Below are 17,636 nucleotides of genomic sequence, written 5' to 3'. Positions count from 1 at the left end.
TCAGAGTTTATCAAGAGACCGGTTTGGCTGCTGCATGGTTGCCCTGTTGGGGATTGAATTGCAAACAATACTGAGTGCCAAGAGAAACACAACTGGCTCATTGGCAAACCAGTTGTTGAGATTGTGTTTTGAAATCGATCAGTATGATGTCAGATTACAGGGGGGGGGGGGAAGAGAGACTAATCAGGAACTCTCCTTTAAAACAGGAGCATTATGCCTCCTGAGACTAAGACTGACCAGATAGCCTAGATACAGTGGATGAGTAGCGGAATAGGAAACTGACCCGAGTCCAAAAATAAACCAACAGAATCAACCCCCCCCAAATATGTTTCCCTTTATTTTCTGAGAAAGCAAAGTGTGAAAATGTTCAAGGTGACCATTCCATTGAGGACAGGAAGCTATGGTGGGGGGCCATCTTTGCCTCGTCCTAAATAAGCACTGGTCTCTAGTTTAAAAGCTTGCACGTCATTAATAGTATTAATATCACACCTGTAAACACCTTTTCCTCCCAAGTGGGAGGGGCTCAGTCCTCAAAGGTGGGCGTTGCCAGACTTAAAAAGGGAGGCGCGGTTCGGTAGCAGACCTCAGCTGCAGCGTCTGACATGCTCCAGCACGTACTCTGGGAAGTGCAGACTGCACACCTGCAGACCGTCTAGTTTGCAAGGCATTCTGGGATACTCGTCCTCTTTCCACTTGTTGTCCTCGGGGTCAAAGGTGAGGATGGAGTCACTATAGTGGCCGTTGTAACACAGGCCTCCCAGGACCATGATCTGTCGGTCCAGCACGGCCACGCCGTGGCCACTGCGCCCTATGGGCATGGAGGCCAGGATGGTCCACTCGTCCGTCTCGGGGTCGTACACCTCCGTGGACGGGCAACCCTGGGACTCGAAGGAGGCCCGCAGGATGACGCACACCCCGCCGAACACGTACAGCTTCCCGTTGTGGGAGATCATCTTGTGGAAGCAGCGGGCGTAGTTCATCTTGGACTTGTTCTCCCAGCAGTTGGTGTGTGTGCTGGGCAGGAGGGGGCTGCGGCCGGCGCGCGTCTTGTGTGTGTCCGTTCCTCCACTCGAGCTTCCTCCACTCGAGCTTCCTCCACCTCCACCTCCTCCACCTCCACCTCCTCCTCCTCCTCCACCACCACCGCCGCCTGCTGCTGCTCCTCCTCCTCCTCCTCCTCCTCCCTCCCGCCCGGGGTCGAACACACACACTTGTTTGGAAGTGGAGGAGGAGGTGATGCCACCAGTGATGTACAGTTTTCCGTTGAGGACCGTCCCCTCGTGGCCGTATTTGTTCACCGGGTATGGGTCCACAAACTCCCAGCGGTCCTCCGTGATGTCGTAGCGCTCCGTAGAGTAGAACGTCTCGTCACGCGTGCGGCCCGCCACGGCGTAAATGAACTTGCCGATGACCCCCACGGCAAACTCCGACCTGGAAACAAAACAATATGAAGGTATAAAGATTAATCCTTTTCCTTCTTGAGTTTACAAAATCACCTTGAAAACAAGATACCATTTACATTTAGCTGTCGCTTTTATCCAAAGCGACTTACAAGTTCTGTATAACAGGTCAGCAAGAAGGGTACAGCTGTGGCAGCTAAAAGGTAAGTAACATTGTTCGTCAAACATTGTTAAACTTGAGTGCTACAGACTTACATATTAGAATAGTAGGTAGTAATATAGGCAAGGTAGATTCCTTAGTAGGTCTTCAGTCTTTTTTAATACCCACAGGGTCTTTCTTTTTTGCATTGCTGAGACCATTGACCACCCAATATGGGAACAGGGTGGAAAGGAACCCAACCTGAGCATGACCTAAGAGCAAAATGGCCATTGTGTGAATATGGTAAATTCCCCCTGATGCAGGAACGGGTTCTGTGTCTTGCTCGAGAACACTTCGGCAAGGGCCGTACACATTGGCTATCATCACGCGGGGATCAAACCCACAAACTTCCCAGTAATGGCTCCGTCTCTTGCGAACCACCAGGCTTCCTTGTAGTCTCCCCAAATATACCAAGTTTGTTTGTGTGCCGAGAGGAAATACCATATTTACATCCAAAATCAACCCGTGTATATAACTATTGTAACCCAGAAGTGCTGGTTCTTCTAACCTGGGCACGGACATATCAGCCATGCGGAGCCAGGAGTTCTGGCGTGGGTCGTAGCGGTAGACCTTGGAGGAGGCATGGAACTCCCCGTCCGGCCCCAGCTCCTCACCGCCCAGCAGGAAGGCAAAATTGTTGACGATGGCCAGGCAGTCTGGCCGCAAGGGCACCTGAGGTCCCTCCAGCTCCCACCACACCTACGGGAGACAAGACACACATTATAGCCTCATCCACCAAACCCGAATAGATACAAATGGACAGTTCCAACATTCAGACCTACATTCGTAGACGTAGGAATGGCTGCCGCAGGAGTGTTTGATAATGTTGTCAGTCACAGAAATCAGTGATGGTTGAGGTGCATGTCCATGCATAAAACAATGCACAACATTTTATTAATCTTTAGATAATCTTCGATGTAGCCCATCAAAGATAATTACTGTGACACACTAGGTACTGCTACTGCACAGACTTGGGATGCAAGAATACAGATACTGGTATCGGATATTGGTCAGATACCGAGATAAACCACTGTATCTGGAGAATTTCCCTAATACTAAAATCATATACCAAGAACTAGGGACCAGACTTGGAGAAGATCCCAGCATATTCTTATTGAACGGTATTGATCAATATTGGCTATATAAAGCCTGATCTAATTCAACTAAGCGACTCCTACATGTCGGTTTGGTGACACCGGAAGCAGGAAATAGCGGGGGCAGCGTGAGCTTCCCACGCGTTACTCCTCGCCATTGAGAGCTCAAGCTGCTGCGGTGAAAAGATGAGACAGGCTGCCTCCTTGTGTACCGGAGGAGACATGTGATGCAAGGCTTCTGTCCTCACTACAACCGACCGGTGGGAGGCATAGTCTAGCAACGTTCAAGACAGGGGAGGGAAGAATTGGATATACGAAATTGGGATGGGAGAAAAAATAGAAAATGGAGAAAAAGTGGACCAAAAAAAAATATGTTGGAAAGTCTCAGAGAAAGTGGATTACATCTCAAATAGAGACGATGGATTATATATATCTCAACTGACTTAAACTGTTAAACTTCTATTGTTATATATTGCTATCCGTGAAACACAGGCGTGCGTGCAGGGAGGACCTTAGGGCGGTGCAGCAGCAGGATCTTGCTGTTGACCATGCTGTGTCCGATCATGCCCCTGAAGACAGCGGTCTGCGGCCGGACGGAGCGGATGCGGTTGGAGCGTGTCTCCACCAGGGGCTGCTGGTTAACGTCTTGGAAGTAGCCGAGCGCCTGGTCCACCTCCTGCCTCAGCTGTCTGGAATACCGGTAGAACTCAGACGTCTTCACCTGGGAGGAGGGGGAGGAAGAGTATTTAGTAAGGTAAATACTAAACTACAACCCACACCACCGTTGACTCATGTCCAGGGCTGTTACGCTTCATAGTCCACTGGTTGAGGAGTTAGTTGCAAGGGTCTTGGTCGATTCAAGACTTTTCTTTAGTTGACAATTATTGTTTTTTTTACTGTTTTTGTCAAGAACCGCTTGCCTGTAACTAGATCTAGTCGGGTAGCAGCAGCACGTTAACCAAGGTATGATCCTTGGTGCCAAGAGGAAAAAAGTGCATAGTCAGCATACAACATAATAGATTCATCTTCCATGTTAAAAAACTACAAGGCTTCAATTAATTTACAGTAGCAATATTTTTGTCACTTTATAGAGCTCTGCAGAAGACCAGAATACGCTATACATTTTCTCCATTGGGCTTATATCTTGCATTTTGTGGACAAACGTTTAACATATCTGCAATACGAAAGACATAATATACACACCACTGAGTTTAAATCAAATAAAAAAATAGAAATACCAGAGTTTGAGCAAGATAACTACCATACCCAGCATCAGCCGAACTCCCGCGCAGTAGCTTCTATATAATTCTAGTATGGAAAGTTTACGCAGAGTTGTTAAGTTAAACATGAACCGAGGGCGGCTACGTGGCATAGTGGGCAAGGCGCTCGCCACAAATGCAGAGACGCTGGGCTCGCCTGTTCGAGCCCAGCGCTCCACATTGCTTTCAGTTTAGCTGGTCTTTCATACTAATACACATTGGCCGTATTAGGGGGTGGGAAACTGATGGGTGGGGATCGGGCGTTGTGGACAGCGACTCCTACAGGTCGGTTGGTGCGCCTGCGCAGTAGAATCAGGAAGTGTCGGGGGCAGCGTGAGCCTCCCACGCGTTACTCCTCGCCACTGAGAGATCGAGCTGCGCAGGTGAAAAGATGCGACTGCCGTTACCTCAAGTACCGGAGGGGACTTGTGCTATGTATGACTTAGTCCACATTGCATCCGGCTTGTGGGAGGCAAGAAACAGCGTTCGTGACAGGGGAGGGTTGAATTGGATGATACGAAATTGGGATGGGAGAAAATATAGAAAATGGGAGAAAAAGTGGATAAAAAAAAAAAAGTTAAACATGAACCGGATTTCGTGCTACGTTTTTTCAACTTCTCTCTTCTTGGCTATGCCCTGAGGGACAGCATGATGCCTCATAATCATTCTGTGCACTGCATTGGCGTGAAGTGACAGAAACCAGCTCTGTGGTTATATTGCAAAACAGTGTTTGCCGGAGCTTTCTTTTCCTGAATATCTTTCTTCATTTGAAGTCTAGTTCTTCCATCTTAAAAAGGGCTACTTCACCAAAAGACAATACCGATTTTTTTGGCATAATAATCTCACTCTTAAAACAGTTTTGCACACATTCATCTAGTTTGACAGTTATTGAGAGTTTGAATATGGCCACCACCAGTGATGTCAGTGAATCCTCGTCAGTGACATGTAGATGAAAAATAGCATTCCCCCATTTTCCATCTGCTGTACATAATTTAATTGAGCTGTAATACACATCACAAGGACTCGTGTCTTCCGTTGAAATTACTGGAGGACATATTCAAACTCATCAATTCTGATGCCCCATCAAGAATATCTTTCAATCCGGGTCCTAAACCATCTTTACACAGAGCATATATCAGGTTATTGGCACAGCTGACCTGAAGATGAGTTTGATTTGTCTAAAGATGTCAAACCTGATTTCATCATTTCATTAACGCCACCCTCTTTCCCCATCTGTACTCAATGGTGCCAGCGTTATTGACCATTTTAGCGATGTTTGCAGACCCATCGTGTGTTCTGTATTATAGCTATGGAGACAATAGTATGGCTCATTTGACAGGCATTGTTCATAGTCGATCACCGACTAATCAGTTCATTTCTACATACTGTAGTTTGTGCGCTATTACACGCTAAACATCGCCCCTTTCCAAAATAATCCAGTATTTTTTCATAGATCGCGAGATATGGCGCGTTATATGCAATATGCCCAAATCAAAAGGTATATACCATGTACATATGTGTCTTCACAAAATCATCAAGGGGGGGTTCGTTTTAACTAGAAACTGCGATCGTGTTTGTCAAGCATGTTTTACGTCCGGTAAAACATGACACCGATTGGTACAGAAGCATGTTTTACCTAAAAAAAATACCAGCAGGTTACCTAAGATAGACCTTACCTCAGTCAGAAAGTACTCCAAAATTAATAAATCCCAGTCAATCCCATGGCGATCGCAATTACTTGTGTATATTGGGCATGTCTACCATACGGGAAAGAATAGCTTAAGGCACCAAATCTTCCACCGATTGCTATGTTGTGATCCACTCCTATGCGGAAAGAGCCGGAGGTAAACTCAGTACTGGGGACAAGTGATATCCCCAGTTCAAAAGGTAGGCGATACTGCCACCTGGTGAGATTCGATCGTCATTGCAATTCCAACGTAGGCAGATGAGCCAGAGAGACCTAGGGAGATCCGGCTGAGTGTTTAGAACGGGGATCAAAGGAAAAAGATCAAGGGATCTAAAAACGAGTTTTTGGCGGCGAAACACGAGATATTACGTTTTTGGCGCCCAATGAGTTAAGGCCCAATCCCAATTCCCTTCCCCCTACCCCATGTTTTTAGAGTGCCCTCGGTTGTGTAGTGGCCCTTCAAAATTAAACTACAAGGGGTAGGGCGGGGTTGACTTTACCTAGGAAATGGGATACCCCTCGTTTCATCATCAGTAGTAAATTAATGTAAAAGGACAGGGCGCCAGGGTGGCGCACCACGTTACTGCACTGCAGACCTACGCGGTCGACCCGGGTTCGTCTCCCGAACCCAACGTACATTTGCTGCATGTCTTTCCCCCCCATATCGTCTCCCGACCTTCCTCTCTCTGCTCTCTTGTCGCTCATGTCTGACCTGGAAAAAGCTGTAAAAATGCTACAAATAAATCGACATATTCTGTAGTGATACGGGTACATTTGTTTTTTGCAGGGCCTAGAAACGTCAGCCATAAATATCAGATGTCAGCCTCTCAAGTATTGGATCAGTCAGAGTCCAAGTTTCTTCGTCCTCTGTGCTCATATATCCACACAATATCCGTTATCAACATCTTATGTCTGAAAAATAAATCAGTTTTGGTATTTAAAAAGTAAAAACCTCTTTTGATCACACCTTGGAAAATAGGGTACTAGTTGTGTTGCTTGTGTATGTATCCGTGTCCCACCTTCCCTGGCCGTTGGGATTATGAGACAATAGCAGATTAACAGTGTTAAGTGTAATTACCAGTGTGTACGTGTTTGTGCCAGGGCTCTACGCTAACTTTTTTCCCTCCTAAATGAACAAATTTAGGAGCACAAAGAAATTTAGGAGCACAGTGAAAATGTTTCAAGTAACAGAGTTTATTAACAAACAATTTATTACATGCATATTTATACTGTGCGTGTGTGTGCATACTAAGTGACACATCTGTGCAATAGCACATACCACCAAAATCACACATTGGCCCATGCCTGCTAGACGCAAAGGATATCGGTTCATTCGGTTGTCCATCTGCTTTTGTATATTGTAGTGTTGTCACGATACCAAAATTCGGACTTAGATACTGATACCAGCCTAAGTATCACAATACCGATTCTAAAGTGATACCACGGCAAAAACCTAAAATATCAGGAAAAGGAATGGAATATTTTATTAGATTACAGAACATGGAAAATTCTTTATACAATTCTTTAAATATTTGACGCTGTTGAAATGTAAATAATCAAAAATAATAAAATTATTCTGTTACAGCTGCTGAGCTATATACTATAGCTAATGACCATTTGTTATGTGTAATCTCTACACTATGTTAGTGCTTGTGCCAGCACAGGAGATAAGATTATATTAAAAAAGATGATATAGGTTCAGGAATCAGGATTGTTAGCCTAATGAGAGAGAGAGATCTCCACAAAACTAAAGTGATTTATCAGCTGTGCCTGTGAGCGTTAGCAGTTAACATAGTTAAGGTTTTTACCACGACGTGGGCATACAGGAATGGCGAGGATTTCAAAGCATGTTAGACGCATTGGACCCGCTGCTCGCAGAGTTTTCACTGCACATAGAAACAGAGTGACTCGCGAGAGGAGTTGTCACAGGGCTGTCGAATGCAGGGCTGAATAGCTAGATGTCATGGCTTCTAGAGAGGAGTTGTCACAGGGCTGAATAGCTAGATGTCATAGTTTCTAAAATTGAAGGTCTGTGCTGCTCTGTGTCCATTATGAAATGACAATTGCGCGTGAGACTGTTGACACGGCCACTACACAAAGTTTGCTCTCTCAAACACACACACTGCTCCGGTCACGCATCCACTCAACTCGTAGAAAATACGCATCAGGCAATTACTCGTACACTGTGCTCCTATATGATTTTTCCATTTTAGGGGCAAATGCAAGTGAAATGGTCACACTGTAGAGCCCTGTGTGTGTGTGTGTGTGTGTGTGTGTGTGTGTGTGTGTGTGTGTGTGCACACGGGTGCATCCCTCACCTTCTCAAAGATGTTGGCAGGGGTCATGAGGCAGAAACGGAGCGACTGGACGATGGTGTCAGTGTGTCTCCAGCGGCGGCGGTCGTGCCGTAGCCAAGACTGGACGGCCTCGTACAGCTCGATCTCTGGGAAGCGGCTCAGAGCGTCACTCTCCAGGTACGCCTAGTCAGAGACAGACAGGGAGGCACAGAGGGAGCACGAGAGAGACATAGCAATAGAAAGAGAGAACGAGAGATTCATAGTGAGAGAGAGACAGAGGGAAAGGGAGAGCGTGAGAGAGTGAGGGGTCTGTTAAAAGACACTACAAAAGCGCATGAGTCATTTGATGAAATAAGGAAGAGTGAGAGAGAGAAAGTCTGTTAATACGCAACAATAGTGCATTGAGGAAATTAACAACTTTTGGTGACAACTGTCACCGTTTGATTGTTTGATAACGGTAGCTAAACTACGAAGCTGCGTTTGCCACCACACTGCAAGCATCAAAATGGCAGATGGAGCTGTAGCTATTCCCATTTCCCAGGCAATCTGCAAGCTAGGATGATATGGGCTTTATATAATATAATATGGGCTTTATATAATATCATATCAAAGTGGAAATATTAAAAAGAAAAAACATTACGTTTATTGCCAAGCAATATAACAAGGATTTAAAACATCTGTTTAGACACTGTAAAAGGTCTGTTTAGACACTATCCAGCGCGCCATCCCCCCACCAAAACCTAAACAGGTCTAGGGGGGGGGGGGGGGGGGGGTTGTTTGACTAGACGGTCTCACCTGCAGTCTCTCCAGGCTGAGGTAAGACAGGAAGTCGGGTCGGCTCATCAGCGGGACGAAGTTGTCTAGGAGGAAGTTGTCGAGCTGCTCCTGGACGCCCTCCACGCCCACGCTGAAGTCCTCCAGGAGGCGCATGACCTCGGCACAGTTCTCCAGACAGATCTTAGCCAGCAGGAAGGAGCAGCAGAACTCCACCGCCTCAGTCAGCTGCACGTACATGGCTGCCTGGAAGAGACGGACACCCCGGGAGGAGTTACTGGAGGGGGGTATGGGGGCATAAACTAAATGTTTACACCAAAAGAGTGATCATTCATTTCCATTTTCAGACTATTTCACTCGATTGATAAATCGGTGGACTTCATTATTCCCCATTTCACAAGGAAAAAGCATCTTTCAATAATGAAAATAGCACTCATCTAAAAAAAAGAAAAACTAAACAACAAACTGATATGGTTCTTCATATGAGGGAATTAATTACTGACTAGAGGGCAGGCCTCCCTCCCATGATAGCGATCCATTCTTGTGGGTGTGTGTGTGTGTGTGTGTGTGCGTGCGTGCGCGTGTGTTACCTGCAGTATCTCTTGCACAGTGGGCATGCTGAGCTCCAGCGAGCCGTAGTACATAAATCGGAGGACGTGGCCGAAACCTGCAGCCGTCAGGCCCTTCATGTGGATCTTATCCTGGTCCCTCTCCCTCATGTCTGCGGTGAACATCACCCGGAAGTAGTCACTCTGGGTGGCCAAGAGGGCCTTGTGGGCCTAGGGGTGGGAAAAGAGCAACCTCCTTTACTTAAGTACAAGTAGAAATAACCAGATAGAATACTCTCTTGCAGAAGTAAAAGTCATCCACTCACAATTCTACTTAAATGGATACTTCACCAAAAAGCGATGCAGATTTATTTTGCACATAATCTCACAAAACATCCAAAAACTGTTTTGGACACGTCTTTCATTCGTTAAACGCTCTTTCTGATCATTTTACCAAAACGGAGCGTCATGCACTTGAAGATTACACTCCCGTCTCGAGTCTCTGAACCTATAATTTTGCAAGCACTGGAGGGCTTGACATTACCACCACTACCCACCAAATGTGGGTAGGATTTGGCAAAAAATATGCCTTTTTGGCCATTCTGTGCCGAAGAAAATGCACATCCCATGGTGGCTTTTTTTTATTTATTTTTTTATCCACTTTTTCTCCCATTTCTATATTTTTCTCCCATCCCAATTTCGTATCATCCAATTCAACCCTCCCCTGTCACGGACGCTGTTTCTTGCCTCCCACAAGCCGGCTGCAATGTGGACTAAGTCATACATAGCACAAGTCCCCTCCGGTACTTGAGGTAACAGCAGTCGCATCTTTTCACCTGCGCAGCTCGATCTCTCAGTGGCGAGGAGTAACGCGTGGGAGGCTCACGCTGCCCCCGACACTTCCTGATTCTACTGCGCAGGCGCACCAACCGACCTGTAGGAGTCGCTGTCCACAAGGCCCGATCCCCACCCATCAGTTTCCCACCCCCTAATACGGCCAATGTGTATTAGTATGAACGACCAGCTAAACTGAAAGCAAATGTGGAGCGCTGGGCTCGAACTGACGAGCCCAGCGTCTCCAGCATTTCGTGGCGAGCGCCTTGCCCACTACGCCACGTAGCCGCCCCCATGGTGGCCTTTTTTTAAACGTACACCACCATCATGTTCACTGTCAATAACTACTTGTATGACTGCCTTGTATCTTCATTTGGATCCCCGGAAATATTATAAATAAATTTTTTAAGAAACAACCCAAAACCGGCAGAATGAAGGTTCTCCATTGCTGGATTATTGCGTGATTTCTTTTTTTTTTAATCCACTTTAACTCCTCTTTTTCAATTTTTTTTCTTCCATCCCAATTTAGCCGTGCCAATTCTCCCCTCCCCTGTCTTTTTTTTTTTTATCCACTTTTTCTCCCATTTTTCTATATTTTCTCCCATCCCAATTTCGTATCATCCAATTCAACCCTCCCCTGTCACGAACGCTGTTTCTTGCCTCCCACAAGCCGGCTGCAATGTGGACTAAGTCATACATAGCACAAGTCCCCTCCGGTACTTGAGGTAACAGCAGTCGCATCTTTTCACCTGCGCAGCTCGATCTCTCAGTGTCGAGGAGTAACGTGTGGGAGGCTCACGCTGCCCCCGACACTTCCTGATTCTACTGCGCAGGCGCACCAACCGACTTGTAGGAGTCGCTTGTTCACAACGTTCGATCCCCACCCTTCAGTTTTCCCTCCCCGTAATACGGCCAATGTGTATTACTGCGGACGACCAGCTAAACTGAAAACAATGTGGAGAGCTGGATTCGAACACGCGAATCCTAGCGTCTCCACACTGGTGGCGAGTGCCTTGCCCACTACACCACCTAGCCGCCCTCCCCTCCCCTGTCTTGAACGTTGCTTGCATATGCCCCCCACTGGCCGGTTGTAGGGAGGATAGAAGCCTTGCATCACATGTCCCCTCCGATACATGTGGAGGCAGCCTGTCACATCTTTTCACCTGCCAGCGCGGACTCTCATTTGGCGAGGTGTAACATGTGGGAGGCTCACACTACCCCCGCCATTTTCCTGTCTCTGCTGTGCAGGCGTCCCCCAAACGACCTGTAGGAGTCGCTGTCCACAACGTCCAGATTACCACCCATCGACTTCCACCCGCTAACTCTGCCAATTGAGTTAGTATGACGGCCGGCCCAAGCCGGAAGCAACGCCGACAGCCGGAGTCGAACCCGGTGTCTCTTGCGTTGGTGACGAGCGCAATGTCCGCTGCGCCACCCAGCCGCCCTGGATTATTGCATGATTTCTGTGTGAAAAGGTCTACTGTGTCATTGTATCACTGTGGGAAGTCTATGTATGAGAAACACTGATTAGTTCAGTAGTCTCACACCACTACCCCCAAAAGAGGCTTTGCATGGAATGTTTGTGTACTGTAGTTCTCTTTCTTCCAACATGGCTGACTGTAACCATTGGAAATCACTTTTTTTTTCTTCTCTTTCTCCGATTTCTCTCTGTTTTCTCCCCGTCCCAATTTAGTCGTTGTGCCAATTCCCCCCCTCCCCTACCTGGTTGTTGTGCGCATGTTCTCCTACTGGTCGGTACAAGGGAACCCTGAAGTATCCGCACGCTTCCTCAGACACGTGCGGCGACAGCCAGTGGCTCTCTTCTCACCTGGCAGCGAGGGCTCTCATTGGTGAAGTGTAACGCGTGGGAGATCACGCTGCCTTCCTCAAGTCCTGCCTCCGCTGAGCAAGCGCCCAGACCTGACCTGTAGGCGTCGCTGTCCACAACGCCAGTTTCCCACCCACGGCTTTCCTCCCCCTAACCCAGCCAAACGAGTTAGTATAATAATAATAATAATAATACATCTATTTTATATAGCGCTTTTCCAGGTGCTCAAAGACGCTTCACATGGGCAGGAGAGACAAACTATGGCAAAAAAAATAAAAAAAACAGAACAAAACAGAACAAAAATAATACATGACAAAATAAAATAAAACCGACAGAATTAGAGGTCAAAAGCAAGATTGAAAAGGTGAGTTTTGAGGGCTGATTTAAAAGATGTCAGGGTGTTTGCATCACGGATATGGCTGGGGAGGGCATTCCAGAGGGAGGGGGCAGCAGCAGCAAAGGCCCTGTCGCCCCAGGACCGGAGCTTGGTCGTGGGAGGTGTTAGGAGGTTGGCATCTGCAGACCTAAGGCGACGGGTGGGCGTGTGACGGTGGAGGAGGTCGGACAGGTAGGGAGGGGCAAGGTTGTTGAGGGCTTTAAATGTGATGAGTAGTATTTTAAAATGTATCCTGTATTTGATTGGAAGCCAGTGGAGGTCGTGGAGGACAGGGGTGATGTGATCAGAGCGACGGGTGGAGGTGAGCATGCGGGCAGCAGAGTTTTGGACATATTGGAGTTTATTGAGAATAGTGTTTGGTGAGCCGTAGAGGATGCTGTTGCAGTAATCTAGTCTTGATGATATGAATGCATGAACCAGTGTTTCAGCAGCGGAGAGTGATAGGGAGGGGCAAAGACGAGCAATGTTCCGGAGGGGCCAAGGCAATGCTGACTCCGGGAGTCGGAAAACCACTTTCAAAAGAAAATGCCAAATTTCTGTGCAGTGGTAGAGGAGGCAAGACGTTGGAAAAGCATGATAGTATTGTTCCACTGTCCAGTAATAAGACACATTTCATAAAATCTTTGTGGATATATATCAACAAGGGATGGGTGCGAGTAATTGATTATTCAACTAACTTACCGGCTGTTTCAACTGAACTCGCATGGTTTTTGAGGGTGCTAAAAAAATGATTTGGTTACCACCAGAAAGTGCTTTTTTGCCTCTGAAACGGAAATCTGGCTCTGAAATGCTGCAAGGTGTGAGTTGTTGCAGGAAGACAACACTGGAAGCTGTCGAGCATGGGAAGCTAAAATCCTAGATCCAGCCTCTTTGATAATAATGATACTGTGAAAGGTTTGTTGCACAGCTAGCTTAGCGTTTTAAAAGATTAAAAACAGCGGTTCATGTTTGTGCATGTCCAAATTGTGTCAACAACATGTTGCCTACATAGACTATTTTTTTTATCAACTTTTTCTCCCATTTTCTATTTTTCTCCCATCCCAATTTCGTATCTTCCAATTCTACCCTCCCCTGTCTCGAACGCTGTTAGGCCATGCCTCCCACAAGCCGGCTGCAATGTGGACGAAGCCTTGCATCACGTGTCCCCTCCGGTACTCGAGGAAGCAGCAGTCGCATCTTTTTCACCTGCACAGCGCAATCTCTCAGCGTCGGGGGTCTGCGTTTGGAGGGCACGCCACCCCCGTCGCTTCCTGATTCTGCTGTGCAGGCGCACCAACCGACCTGTAGGAGTCGCTGTCCACAACGTCCGATCCCCACCCATCAGCTTCCCACCCCCTAACACTGCCAATTGTATTAGTATGAACGACCAGCCAAGCTGATAGCAATGCGGAGAGCTGGGCTCGAACCCAGCGTCTCCTGCATTGGTGGTGAGCGCCTTGCCCACTGCACCACCTAGCCACCCTGCCTCCATAGACTATTGATACGGACATGCCGCTCCATGAGCGGAGAGACTGCTGCAGACAGAGAGTGGAGGTCATGTAATTATTACAAATGGTAACTGACAATAAGCATTAAGCATCGGGTATAATGCTGTGCAAGACATAATAAAATCGGTAGCTATGTGTGTGTGTGTGTGTGTGTGTGTGTGTAACTCGTTATTGCTGCTGCCACGCTCTAAGATGCATTCTAAAAATACATTCCCCTTAACAATTACTCGAGCACCACTCGAGTAATTCACAAGAGTACTCCATCTGGGAAAACATTACTCGTGCCCATCCCTAATATCAACTCCTAGCAACCGTTGGTTATGCACATAGCAACCATCCTCTCTTCCAACATGGGAGGACAAACGGCATTCTAAACACTCTGTGAAAAGGCCTCTATTGTACTGTCTGACTAAGATTGTGTGCGTGTGTGTGTGTGTGTGTGTGTGCGTACCTGGAAGTGGTGCTCTTCTATCAGCAGGGTGACGTCCATCAGCAGACGCTCCTCGTACAGTGCCCGGAAGCCCGAAGACACGCTCCCATCATGCACCTGGGACAGGTACACCTCCACATCCCCCCCGGACATAACACACCTGGAGAGGGAGGATGAACAGGAACAGCGTGGAGGAGAAGGGAATGAGATAGGGGGGGAAGGCAAAACTATTTAAACCAAGGTCGTTACAACATATCCTCTCAACAACAGCACACGATATAAAGGTTTGTCCTTCAAGCTTCTTGTTACCGTCATTCCAATTTGCATATTACAGCGAAGTAAAGTACCGACATTGCCAGTGCCGAATAATAACAGGCAGCATTGTAGTAGTATCTTCTCAGGTGATAAAGGTTTGATTTGGGGATCTCGGGGAGGTTGTGGTGGACTTTATTTTATTTTTATGCGTCGACGTCCAGGTTGTTTTTCCTCTGTACTTTTATTTTTTTGTGCAAGATGTGTCAAAAGAACAAAACATGAAACGAGGAACCATGAAGACGATCTAAGAGGAGCCATGAAGACGATCTGAGCCACAACACTGCGGTTCTCTCACAGGAAAATATTGTGCTTATGTTCGCGCTGGAAATACGAGCCTGGAAGGACATTCGACATTTACAGATCAGCAGTTATGCTGCTGTGGCCCGCGTCCAAACTCTCCCGGGGTGAAACATACATGCATCATCAAAGGCTCACACACACTAGAAAATAACCCACTCCAGTCATTGCTGGCACCGACACATGCATACTCTTGGGAGAAGGAGAAGGAAAAGAAGATCCCACACACCACCTCGGCCAAGCTCTCCCACCACACACTGAGATCACACCCACACACATGCCTGCACACACACACAACACTACTGAAAAGAAATACACATTCAAACTCACGCGCACACAATGCACACTCACCTCTGATTGGCCACGGGCATGTCAGAGGGGGTTGTCCGAGCCAATCAGAGGACAGTGCCCCTTGTGTCCAGGAGATTCTAACAATGTCCCTTTTTCTGAGGGGTCAATCACCTAGATGACAAAGCCAACACAACCCCCACATTAAAGGCATGGGCATCTGCGAGAGCAAACAAGCAAGAAAAGCAGTAGAGAAGATTAAGAATCATTCTGACCATTTATGCAAAGTGAAATTGATTTACAGAACATCAGTGACTGAGCAGTGAGCAGGCAATCCATTCAACTTTCATATGTTGATAGTAGACATAAAGAAGGTGAGGAAGACAGAAAGTGTTTTAAGAGTAGTGGGGGAAGAGTTTGGATGAAGAACACTCATTATGGTCCATAACCCAGCCAACCCAAGCATTACGTAGAAGACCAAAAAGGGCCAGAGCAATTGTCTTCTCGTCTAAATCAATTACAGAACATGATGGGATAATAACAGGGGTCTTGAGAATACTGGGTGAAGTCAATTCAATTTCAGGTCAGAAATTTGGTTTTCATTGCATTTTCTAAATGTTTTCACAAAAATGTTTTAGAAAGAGTTCAGTCTATTTTTTATTAATGACAGCAGATTGCCATAATTTCAAATCAAATGCAGTTTACTTTCTAAACTAGAGTTAAATAGACATTTGCCAACCTTATCATGTGCCACATGAAGTAATGATGGGGGGGGGGGGCAGCTGACAAGTTACAGGGCTGGCATTGCATTGTGAAGTGGGGGCGGTGAAGTCAGGGCAAGTTTGTAGGAAAATAGCTTAATAGCCTACGATTTGTAACAATCTTAATAATAATCAAAGAATAAGTCCTACCTTTTGGAGCCCTGTACAATCACAGGCTTCACAAGCAGCGCGCTAGGGGGCCGCTCACATTTCCTCTGCTTGTGCTTCCCCTGATCTGGGACGACAGGGACAGACCGGGTCAGGTCAGGTCAGGCAGGGACAGGTCAGACAGGCAGGGGACAGGTCAGGACAGGCAGGGGACAGGTCAGGACAGGCAGGGACAGGTCAGGACAGGCAGGGTCAGGTCAGACAGGGACAGGTCAGACAGGTCAGGACAGGCAGGGGACAGGTCAGACAGGCAGGGACAGGTCAGGTCAGACAGGGACAGGTCAGACAGGGACAGGACAGGCAGGGGACAGGCAGGGACAGGTCAGACAGGCAGGGTCAGGTCAGACAGGGACAGGTCAGGACAGGCAGGGACAGGTCAGACAGGCAGGGACAGGTCAGGTTACGTCAGGACAGGCAGGGGACAGGTCAGGACAGGCAGGGACAGGTCAGGTTACGTCAGGACAGGCAGGGGACAGGTCAGGACAGGCAGGGGACAGGTCAGGACAGGCAGGGGATAGGTCACGTCAGGACAGGCAGGGACGGGTCAGACAGGCAGGGACAGGTCAGACAGGCAGGGAGGGAACGGGAAGAACAACAGGTGAGGGTTAGCAGCACACAAGCTAGAGGGACTTCTAACAGTTCACGATGATGGTCTCTGCGCTGCTGAGGTTCTTACAGAGTCGTGTCCACTCGCCGCTCGTTGACCCGCCACATAACAACAGCGTTTTCATGAAAAGTTCAGCTGTCAAACCTGAGTGTGTGTTTTAGTAAGTACCTCACCACCTACCAGCTGACTGAGCACCCGGGTTTCCCTTACTCACACAGCCAGGCCACAAAATCACGACAAACATCCTCAAAACAGTGCAACGCAAATAGACAACGAACGGCAACAATGGGGTTTTTGCGAGCCAGCAAAGTAACGCAATAAACGAACATCCCGAGTTGGACACAGCTTCGGCTGCAGCTCACGTTAAGATAACCGGCTGTAATGTAACGGTCCCGATTCATCATCACAACAACCTCCCCGACTGACTGCGCTCCGGGTCCGAGGAGCCGAGGCTGGTTCGCTAACAACGTTAGCTGCTAATAATAAATTCGCTCTCTCACCTCGTCGCTGCGAATCCCCGCAACAACCCCTCTTCGACCAGCCAGCTCTGGCTCCTTCGGACATGAGTTGCGGCGAGTTAAGATTCCGGAATCAGGAAAACGGGACAACAACAGTGGTGCATTGTCTTGTCTTCCATTGCAATCTACCTACTACTACTACGGCCCCCGAAATTGGCTTTAAATTAGATGGGTATCATCAAACCACAGCAGTCCATAGTCTTTTGCAGACGCCATTTTCTGCACTGGCGTCATTTCCCTTTCGGGCGGAACTGAAGAAGGGCGTTGTGCAGTGCGGTGCACCTGCCTGCCCATCAGCACAGCATCAGGCTCGGTGGATGCTAGATCGGATAGGGTCATCGGCGTTGTATTGGGGGGGGGGGGGGGTATCGCTAGTTTTTGGCCCAAGCTGCAAAGCCGCAAATCGTCATGCTTGTAAACCTTAAAAGTTTTTTTTATAAACCTATCC

General features: G+C 47.5%; 1 protein-coding gene across 2 annotated transcripts; it reads right to left on the bottom strand.

Moving 5' to 3' along the window:
• Window positions 1-221: 221 nt before the first annotated feature.
• klhl15 (kelch-like family member 15) lies at window positions 222-17,360 on the bottom strand. 2 transcript variants are annotated; one of them, XM_084325921.1, is made up of 9 exons: window positions 17,171-17,360; window positions 16,046-16,130; window positions 14,256-14,394; window positions 9,301-9,489; window positions 8,732-8,956; window positions 7,958-8,119; window positions 3,205-3,414; window positions 2,108-2,298; window positions 222-1,431 (listed from the first exon to the last, which is right to left on the bottom strand). In XM_084325921.1, exons 1-9 carry the CDS (start codon window positions 17,232-17,234, stop codon window positions 585-587), a joined length of 2,112 nt encoding a protein of 703 aa, XP_084182047.1. In that variant the 5' UTR covers window positions 17,235-17,360; the 3' UTR covers window positions 222-584. The 2 variants fall into 2 exon arrangements, with proteins under 2 accessions (XP_084182047.1, XP_084182048.1); XM_084325922.1 differs by lacking the exons at window positions 16,046-16,130; window positions 17,171-17,360 and adding an exon at window positions 15,198-15,297.
• Window positions 17,361-17,636: the final 276 nt, after the last annotated feature.

This window comes from Notolepis coatsorum, assembly GCF_963971535.1.
Source record: "Notolepis coatsorum genome assembly, chromosome: 12".
Lineage (NCBI taxonomy): Eukaryota > Metazoa > Chordata > Actinopteri > Aulopiformes > Paralepididae > Notolepis > Notolepis coatsorum.
The sequence above is the reverse complement of the archived record's forward strand: the minus strand, read 5'-3'. Positions and strand labels throughout refer to the sequence as shown.